This window comes from Arachis ipaensis, chromosome B05, assembly GCF_000816755.2.
Source record: "Arachis ipaensis cultivar K30076 chromosome B05, Araip1.1, whole genome shotgun sequence".
Classification (NCBI taxonomy): Eukaryota; Viridiplantae; Streptophyta; class Magnoliopsida; order Fabales; family Fabaceae; genus Arachis; species Arachis ipaensis.
Genome location: NC_029789.2, coordinates 143,853,164 through 143,863,942, shown reverse-complemented (window position 1 = coordinate 143,863,942; position 10,779 = coordinate 143,853,164). Strand labels below are relative to the sequence as shown.

Below are 10,779 nucleotides of genomic sequence, written 5' to 3'. Positions count from 1 at the left end.
TGGTGTCCTTAAACAAGCAAGAGTTTAACTTCAGTTACTGCAATGCATCAGATGAATTCCTTCAAATGAGTATCCCTTGGTTTGTCAATGTGAAAGTTTTAGATATTTCATACAATAATTTTACAATTCTCCCTGCATCCATCAAGGGGTGTTCCTTTTTAGAGAAACTTATTTTGAATCATTGTAGCAGCCTTCAAGAAATTAGAGGGATTCCACCAAAGATAGAAACATTCTCTGCAAGAAATTGCACTTCCTTGAAAGATTTGGACCTCACACTTCTTCCTGCATGCACCAAAGAATGTCACTTTTTAAAGGAACTCTTTTTGTCAGGTTGCATGAATCTTCAGGAAATAAGAGGGATTCCACAGAATGTAGAAGTTTTGGATGTACCAAGCTGCACAACTTTGACTTTCTCATGTAGAAGCATGACATTGCTGAATCAGGTTACTATTTACTTGTATACTTTATTTGATAATTTTGTGTCACAATTTGCACTTATTTATATATGTATTGCTATGGTTAAATACCAAAAATAATGTGTTGATGGGATTAATTATCACCAACAATATTGTAGGAGGAGGGTGGAGAGGAGTTTTGGTTGCCAGTGAAAAGGCCAAAGATTCTAGAGTGGCTCAACCACTATTGCTGGGGATCTTCAATTTCCTTCTGGTTTCGTAACAAGTTCCCTGCCATGTTTCTCTCTGTCATAAGTGGAGACAATATACTATTTTGCCCAGAATTGAAGATCAACAACCGCGAAGTGCATTACAGTTTTTGGCTGGAAAAATACAATAAATTAATTCTGAATGTGAGTAAAGAGTTAATAAAAAACAAAGATAAGATGACTGGTGTACTTCTAAAAAATGAATGGAATCATGTGGAGTTGACATATTCTAAGGTCAATCATGGGCCTGTCATTCAAACTGGATTCCATTTATTTGAAAGAAGTAGTAGCATGGAGGATATTCAATTCACTGATCCACTGAAAGAAGAGCAGAGAGTGGTGGAAAGGGAACATTCTCAGAGACAATTTATGCAGCAGAAACAAATGTTGGCTTTAGTCGATCCGTATATGGGACAATGCAAAGTTTTGCTTTCATTGCTTCCGCCTCCAGAATTCGACAATAAAAAGAATTACTCAAACTCAATGGCTTCAGAGCAGTTAAGATGCTCCACTCTTGTCCCACTCCCAGGTAAATATTACATTTCTTTCTCATGTGCTTTCAGTATTACTTTTAGTTTTACTGTGTACTTTGCTCGTTTATCACCACTAGATCATGAGATGCATAATTGATTTTGTCAAGGAAAATATAGATATTTTATTATTTCACAAAATATTTTTTTATTCATATTTATAATTATGTATTTAAAATTATTTTATAATATTTATTAATAGTTGCCATCATTTATTTGAGTCCGCCAATCATTAATGTCAACCTTGTCTTGTCTCCTGCCTTTTGGATTTTACCTAGTATCCCAGGATTGTCTAGCAAAGGCTCCAGGAGAATCATCTCAAGCCCCTTTTGATGAGATTCAAAGTGGAAAACTTAGTGGACAAGAAATATACGTGAAAACCTGTTCCACTGGATTGCCAACAACATTTGACAAGTCTTACATAAATCAAGTTCCTCTAATTCAAGATGATACAGAAATGGAAGCATTTTATTCTTCTCTTGATGTTAGGAGCCATGTTCTTTCATGTTCCCAAGATAATTTGTCCGCTAATGCTCTAAGCGAAGAGACCAGGGAAGCAATAAAAATAGTAAAATACTTCATCTCCGGCGATGCTTCGGTTCTGTTGCATCAACAACAGTACAGTGCAGTGAGAACTAGCTTAGAGTACCTTTCCAATTTGTCTGCAGATGATGGCCTATCAGGACGAGTGCTAACTTTGATATCAGAAGCTTCATGGTTCTTGACCCATTGGAGTAAGGATTTCGTAGAAGCAAGCATGAAATTTGAGTACACGACATCCGAGCTGCAGAAAGCTGATGCATTGGAAGCAGGTCTAGAAGCTAACAAGAATCAGTTCAAAGAAGCTGTAGCCATGGAAAATGAGCTGCACCAAAAGTTAGCTTGGATTGAAAAAGGTAAAATGGGACAAGAAGAGCATATCAAAATTGTTGAAGCCAACTTATCTGCTTATGAATCAGAAAAGAATATGGCCCTGAAGAGGAAGAGAGATATCTTTGAAGAAGGGAAGACACTTAAAGCTCAACTAGACAAGTGGAGGGGTGAAAAAGTGCCACGTTTGAGGCACGAGCAGGGTCTAGCAAAGGCTATTCAAGCAAAAATCTCAGCTGAATGGTCAAATCTTGGAGAAAAATTTAAGACCATTGTTGTGGACTGAGATGTCTGTGTAAGAATTCAAGAGTAGTTTGTGGTACATTTTGTTACTGGATGTTGCATTGCATCGGTGAAAATTTTGTTGTTATGTGCAAGTGTAATGCCAAAACCTGCTGCGAAGGAGCAGAATATGATGCAACATTTCATCATGATATTGATCATAGAATCATAGATTCTTTTATCAAAGTGAAGCTTACTATTGCTAGGTTGCTTTTTCCAAATTATATTATAGGAAACATTTCAAGTGCACTGGAAAGTATTTTAACCGTTGATTTCAATTAATATATATTATATATATTTTTTATAATTCAGATCAACGGTTAAAACAATTGGAGCACCGGTACTCTTGGTGTACTTGAAATGTTTCCTATATTATATTCTTTCTTGTTGTTTATGAACAGAATAGAAACTGCCAAATTCCAGCACAACGTGCTGACACTAAGGCGCATAGTTAATAGTGATCCCGATACGTCGCACAAAAAATATTCAACATATACCTAGGTATCTGACCAAGATTCTTTTTTTTTTAAAAGGAAAAATTATACCTATGTATATGTAAAAAAGAATACAGTTAATTAAATCGACTCATTAGATAGATAGATTGTAAAGAACAGCGAGGTATTACTATCATCGTTCATGGCTGATTGGACTTACGATGTGTTCTTGAGTTTCAGAGGCAAAGATATTCGGCAACGGTTCATTGGCCATCTCTACAAAGCTCTTTGCCGGAGGGGATTCCACACCTTCATTGATGACGTGGAGATCGAGCGAGGAGAGGATATCACACGCTCACTTCTCACTGCAGTTGAAGACTCCATGATTGCAATTCCGGTGTTCTCGGAAAACTATGCAACTTCAAGTTTCTGCTTGGACGAACTGGTTAACATCATGGAGTGTGCCAAGACTAAGGGGCAGATTGTTTTGCCGGTGTTCTATGACGTGGATCCTTCCGATGTGCGAAATCTGAGGGGGAGTTTTGGTGAAGCAATGGAGAAACATGAGGAGAGGATGAACCTCGAGGAAGATAAAGAGAGGTTGGAGAAATGGAAGATGGCTTTTATGCAAGCTGCTAATCTTTCTGGATTTCATTTTAAACTTGGGTACCTTGCTTTATTTCTATGCAATACTTGAGATTTTGTTCATCTCTTTTATAACGATCAATAAACATGCATCATTTATGAATATTTAAAATGAGTAAGGCTGTGTTAGACCAAACAAAGCAGAATTGTGCCACATTTCAATGTATAACGTTTTTTTCATCCAACTAATCAACTCTACCTAATGATATAAAAAAGTTTAATTATTTTGTTAGTTTTTATAGTTTTAACAAATTTATAATTAGATTCATATATATATTTTTTAATTGAATCTCTATACTGCTTTTAATTTTGTAATTAGGTCTTTAAAAAATATTAGAGTTAAGAAAATATTTCTTCGTAGATTGAAGATACTCACAAGGTAAAAACTCATGTGAAGTCGACTTTACGTGAAGTTGATACCTGAAAGCCGTTAGATGAAAATTTAGTCAAATCAGTCAAATCATTTAACAGCTCTCAAATATCAACTTCACGTGAAGTCGACTACACCTGAGTTTTCACCTGCTCACAATTAGGTCTTTGATCATATTTTTGTTGGGAAGAGTATTCTGATAATTTTAATATTTTTGACTCAAAAAGGACTTAATTATAAAATTAAAAAGAGTATAGAAGCTCAATTGAAAGGAAAAAAAGTATAAAAATTTAATTGTGAATTTAATAAATTATAAGGACTAACAGAATAATTAAAAAATAAAAAACTTTGTTCAAAACTGTTCTTATATTTCTTATTTTTGCCTTTCGTTCTGGTAAATTTTTATTTTATTACATCGGAGTTTAACGATTATGTTGGTATTTACTAACAATAGAATCTAAAATAAAATATTTTAGATTCCAAAAATGAAAAGATACTAAAATTAAAGCTTACTTAAAAGTAAGATTAAATAGCAAAAGACATGCATAGAATCTATTTATCAAACCATGGCATAACATGAAACGATTTGAATTGTGATGCATGTGTTGGTTAACCTTAGCATGTTGACTGCACAGGGCCGAAGCTGAATGCGAGTTTACTGAGAAGATTGTGAAAATAGTCTCCAAATGGATTCATCACACTTGTTTATATGTTTCAGATCAAGTAGTTGGACTAGAATCTCAGATTCCAGAACTGAACTTACTTTTGGATGTTGAATCCAGTGACAGAGTCCACATGGTAGGGATTCATGGCATTGGCGGAATAGGTAAAACAACTCTTGCTCGCGCCGTCTACAATTCCATTGCTGACTCATTTGAAGGTGTATGTTTTCTTGGTAATGTGAGAGAAAATTCAATAACACATGGCTTAGTATATCTCCAACAAATGCTGCTTTCAAAGTTAGTTGGTGATGAAAGAGATGTTAAGTTAGGTGATGTCAGTGAAGGAAAGAAGGTGATAGAGCGTAGGCTCAATCGAAAGAAGGTTCTGTTGATTGTTGATGATGTCGATAGATTAGAGCAGTTAAAAGCAGTTGCAGGGGACTCTGTTTGGTTTGGTTCTGGTAGTAGAATCATTGTAACAACTCGAAACAAAGGCTTGTTAACGAGTCATGGAATTGTAAGAACATATGAAGTAGGGAAGTTAAATGATAAAGAAGCTCTTGATTTACTTAGATGGAATGTTTTCAAAACAAGAGAGGTTGATCCAAGTTACTCATACATTTTGAACAGAACGGTTGCTTTTGCTTCTGGCTTGCCACTTGCATTGGAAGTAATAGGGGCTAATTTGTTTGGTAAGAGTAAAGATGAGTGGGAATCTGCTTTGGATCAGTATAAAAGAAGTCCTAAGAGAGAGATTCAAGAGATTCTTAAAGTGAGTTTTGATGGATTGGAGGAGGAAGAGAAGAAGATCTTTCTTGACATTGCTTGTTTCTTTAATGGATATAGATCCAAGTATGTTGAGGAGATACTGCGTGCTCATCACGGCTTTTGCCCCAAGAACAGCATGCGAGTTTTGATTGATAAGTCTTTGGTGAAGATTGAAGATGATAAAGTGATGTTACATGATTTGATTCAAGATATGGGTAGAGAAATCGTTCGACAAGAGTCTGAAGAGCCTCGAGGGCGTAGCAGGATTTGGAACTTTGAGGATGCAAAACGTGTTTTGGAACAAGACAAGGTAAGTTGGATTCTCTTTTACAATGCTCAAATTGGTTCATGAAAGATTATGTATGACTTAAATTGACTTACGTGTGATCTTTGAAGAATCATTTTGAGTATTAACTCTTATTTTTCCTTTAATTCTTTAAATGATATGTTAAGGTCATTATCTATCTAAAGTTGTTTGGTGCTTTTATGGGCTAGCAGGGTAGCCATAAAATTGAAATGATAAAGCTAGCATTCCCCAAAGCTGATGAAAAACTTAATTGGGATGGTGTAGCATTCATGAAGATGAATAATCTCAGAACAATTGTTATTAATAAAGGTGACTTTTCAGACAGTCCCAAACATCTTCCAAATAGTTTGAAAGTGCTTAAATGGCGAGGATATCCTTCACAAATTTTCCCATTTGATTTTTATCCAAAGGAAATAGCCATATTGTGGTTACCAGATAGTTCCATATCATCACTCATTAGTTTCTTTCAGAAGCAAAAGGCAAGTACAATACAAAAAGTCTATTTTTTTTATAATCATGAACATTAATTTATCCATTTTAAGCTTATTTATTTGATTTATATTACTTTTTCTTTGGCAGAAGTTCATGAATTTGAGAGTTTTGAATTTCAGCAATTGCCAGCACCTAGAACAAATACCTGATTTATCTGTTGCCCCACATTTGGAAGAATTGTCTTTTTGTTGGTGTAAGAACTTAACTGAAGTTCATAAATCAGTTGGGTTGCTAAATAAACTTAGAATGTTGGATGCAAAGGGTTGTTGCAAGCTTAGGAGTTTTCCAGACCTTATGTTGCCTTCTCTCGAGAAACTCCGCCTTTCGTCTTGTTCAAGTCTTAAGAGTTTTCCAGAAATATTAGGGAAGATGGAAAGTTTAACACAACTTGAGTTAGAATACACTCCAATAAAAGAATTCCCACCTTCAATTCGTTATATTACTAGGCTTGAAAGATTAGAATTGTGGAACTCTAAGATTGTTCTGTTGCCAAGTAGCATTTTTCTGATGAAAGAGCTTAAGTGCTTGAGAATTCGAAACTGTGATGGTTTGCTGTTACATTCACAAGAGAAAGTTGAGGAGCAAATAAGCTCAGTTGTGTTTTCCAATCAGCAACACTTTGATTTCAGAAACTGCAATGTATCAAATGAGTTTCTTCAAAGGAGTGTTCCTTGGTTAGTCAATGTGAAAGAGCTGAATCTATCATCCAACAGTTTCACAATTCTTCCTGCATGCATTGAAGGATGTACCTTCTTGAAGGTACTTATTTTGGATTATTGTGGGAATCTTCGAGAAGTCGGAGGGATTCCACCAAACATTGAAAAATTCTCTGCAAGAAGATGCATATCCTTAAAAAGTTTGGACCTCACTCTCCTATCATGCACCAAAGATTGTTACTTTCTGAAGGAACTCATTTTGGATGGTTGTGAGAATCTTGAGGAAATAAGGGGCATTCCACCTAGCATAGAAGTTTTGCATGCACCAAGCTCTACCTTGTTGACTTCCTCTTCTAGGAGCATGTTTTCTAACCAGGTTACTCTAAACCCCAAATTCTAAAAACTTTATAAAATATTTAGACTTGATATAAGGACACATTTGTTGCCCCATCACAAATGATTTCTTGTGTTGTTTTGTTTTGATTGACATTTTCATTAGGTTGAGAGTTGTTAATGGTGGTGGTGGTGGTTTGTGATATAGGTAATAATGTCATTTTAGGAAAAGAATCCTCTAAATCAAGGAATTTAGTAATGAGAGAAAGTGAGTTTAGTTATTAATTTTGTAATTAACATCATGTGTGAGTCTTACTATCTTGATTTAAGGGCATTAGAAGCTCACTTTTTCTGTCATGTACTTAGTTATCAAATAAGTTAAAAAATTGTTGACCTTGCCGAATTCTTATGACAAGCAGGATTTACATGAGGATGCAAATGACAAGGAATCATGGCTGCCAATGCCAGGAACAAAAGTTCAGGAGTGGTTCAACTATTCTCGCCACGGATCATCAATTTCTTTCTGGTTTAGAAACAAGTTTCCAGCCATGTCACTCTTTGTGATTAATGAACTGAAAAAGACTTCATTTGAACCCAAGTTGACCATCAATGGTCATGAAATGCATATTTTTTCCTTATTCTCTCTACAAAAAGATCACATACTGATTCTAACTCTGGGTCCAAAACAAACTGAATTCAAAGATGAGGTAAACAATGTGATTTCTAAAGATGAATGGAATCATGTGGAGTTGTCTTCTGATCATGCAGTGCATGGAGTAGGTGGTGGAACTATATATGAGAGCATGATGCAAATTGGACTCCATGTATTCAAGCAATTTAGTAACATGGAAGATATAAGATTCACTGATCCGTTCTTGTTGGAAGAAGTTCATAGCTTGGAGGGTATTGGATATTCTCCTACACAATTTGTGCAAAGGCATCAAAATTTGACTTCATTGGAAACAAATGTGGAGCAAGAAATAGTATCTCATTCATTGCTTCCATCTCCATCATTCAGTGACAACTTGAATTGGGAGTCAAACACAATTGTTACGGAGCACAAAACTAACACAACTAGTGTCCAAGGTAAATATATGTGTGGCATTTCTTAATAATTAATGTGGCGAAAAACTACACATGATATAGTCTTATGAAATTTGTACCTGAGAACATTCATTTTCATAAATAAAAACTAGGACAAGATTGGCACCCTTGCAATACAAAATTATTTTTCTTGATCAACACATAAATTATTATTGTTTCATTAGCTATCTAAGTTGAACAAAAGGAAACAATTTAATTCCATTAACTTATTAATTAGAAGAAAATTTCAGTCTCGAGATACAAAATTTCAGTCTCTTTAGTATTTTTAAAAAGTGGAGATAAAGGTCGCTGGTGGAGAGATACAGACAAAAAGATTGAGACTGAGAGACAGAGACTAAGAGACAGAGATTGAAATAAATCTCAGTATTCTGTTTGGTGCAAAGTGAGTGGAGATAAAGGTCGCTGGTGGAGAGATACAGACAAAAAGACTGAGACTGAGAGACAGAGACTAAGAGACAGAGATTGAAATAAATCTCAGTATTCTGTTTGGTGCAAAGTGAGAGACAGAAATTGAAACAAGAAAGAAACTCTAATTTAATTTGTACAAAGAATAAAATTAGAATTAATTAATTGAAATGAGGATATTTTAGGTATAAAATGTTATTAAAGTTTCAGTCTTTATCTCTAAAAATTTTAGTCCCCTGTGTCTCTACTTTTTGGAGGTATTGAAATACTGAAATTTTAGGGATAGAGACAGAAATTTTAGTACCAATATCTGAACCAACAAATATGATACTGAGTCTCAGTCTCTCAGTCTCCCAGTCTCTATCTCAATACCTCAAAACAAACGCTACCAAAGAGAATTGAAATTTCTGGGATTGGAAACTGAAACTTTTAACATTTCTTTTCAAAAATACTCACACGTAACATTTAAATTTCAAATCTACCCTTCAATCTTCACATTTATTTTAAACTAAACATGATATTTAGACATAACTCAATTAAGTACATTTTATACCAAACACAATACAAAGACTTAATTTAGTCTATATCTTCCTTTTTTTGTCTCTCGGTCTCAGTCTCCCTTTTGGAGAAAGCATCTCCTAGAAAGCAAATTGAACTATTTTCAAAAGAGATTAATCTCTTTTCTTGATTCTTGGAATTTCTTTTGAAAATCCTAAAATCAAGGACATATGTTTTCTATCCTATTTTTTTATCAACTTCAATTGCTCTGTTTAACACTACATTGACTATAATACCCTATTCTATGCATTGACTAATCATTTCACATTCTTTTGTTTTGGATATACTCTAGCATATGAGGATAATCTAGCAAATGCTGTAGGAGAATCATATCAAACACCATCCATAGCTAACACAGAAAACGTTCATGACCCAATTCCCACCACTCCATCAAGTAGTGATAAAGATAGTGGACAGAAAATGTACACAGAAACTTGTAGCACCACTTTGCTAATAAAATTTGATGAGCCTTTGATAAATCAAGCTCCTCTAACTCAAGATGATAATGATGTGGAGATGGAAGCATTTTATGCTACTCTTGATGCTGAGACACATGATGATGTTCTTTCCCCGAATTCCGATGATGATCCAGCAACCACCACTGCTCCAAGCAAAGAAGCCAAGGAAGCATTGAAAACAGTACAAGACTTCATCACAAAGAATGATGCTTCAGTTTTGTTGGATGAAGAAAACTACAATGTCATGAAGAACAGTTTGCATTACCTATCCAATTTGTCTTCAAAAGATGGCATATCAGGAGAAGTTGAAACATTGGTATCAGAAGCTTCATGGTTGTTCAATTGTTGCAGTGTGGAATACATTGAATCATGTAGGAATATTGAGTCCACAGCATCAGAGCTACAAAGGGTTGATGAATTAGAAGCAGGATTGGAAGGAAACAAGAACAAGCACAGGGAGTTGAGGCAAAAGTTAGATTGGATGGAGAAAAGAAAGAAGGAGCTGGAAGAGGAAATGAATGCCATCAAAGCTAAGTTATGTGATTGTGAATCAGAAAAGAAGATTGTTGTTCAGAAAAAGAAAGATGTATTTGAAGAAGCAAAGACACTCAAAGCTCAAAGAGATGAGTGGAGGAAAAAAGTGCCACAATTGCGGCATCAACAGAGTATAGCAAAGAGTAATCATGCAAAATTCACAGGTGAATGGTCAAAACTAGGAGAAAAATTTCACACCATTGTTCTAGACTGAGAAACCTAGATTTGTGTACTTGAACTGCATGGATTGAAATAATCCTATTTGAATACTATAGTCTATAGGGCACTCAAATGTAGACACTTGTACAAGCTAAAATTTGAACATTGATTTACTACCATGTCTGAAGGATTTAAATTCTTATTTCTATTTGTGTTGAGGTTTTAAATGATCTAACTAGACTTGATTTGAGATCAATAAGAGTTAGATTTGATAAATTTATGTGTAGATTTAGTATTTGTTTGGTGTCATTAAGTTGATAAAATCTTTTTTTGATGAAAAAATAATTTTTTTTATTTTTTTAGCGTATTTAGTAAATTTTCAATAGAAAAGTAAAAATATTAGAAAAATAAAGTCTTTTTTGAGAAGATATAATTTATATTTTTTTTAAAAGATTTTTTTTTAAAAATATGTTTTTCACATAATAAATAAACAAACAAATTTTTTATATTTTTTTTTACCAAAAATAGGGAGATCCGAATCCGTAACC

At 34.4% G+C, this 10,779-nt stretch overlaps 1 protein-coding gene across 1 annotated transcript in view; it reads left to right on the top strand.

The window, feature by feature from the left end:
- Positions 1 to 10,440, top strand: part of LOC107641428 (TMV resistance protein N-like) — a 15,725-nt gene extending 5,285 nt beyond the window's left edge. The window contains exons 2-7 of the mRNA XM_021124040.1: positions 3,207 to 3,446; positions 4,431 to 5,535; positions 5,724 to 6,056; positions 6,088 to 7,056; positions 7,433 to 8,099; positions 9,373 to 10,440. Of these exons, the coding sequence (XP_020979699.1) occupies positions 3,207 to 3,446; positions 4,431 to 5,535; positions 5,724 to 6,056; positions 6,088 to 7,056; positions 7,433 to 8,099; positions 9,373 to 10,286 (4,228 nt within the window). The 3' untranslated portion in view covers positions 10,287 to 10,440. The remainder of the gene's footprint in view (positions 1 to 3,206; positions 3,447 to 4,430; positions 5,536 to 5,723; positions 6,057 to 6,087; positions 7,057 to 7,432; positions 8,100 to 9,372) is intronic.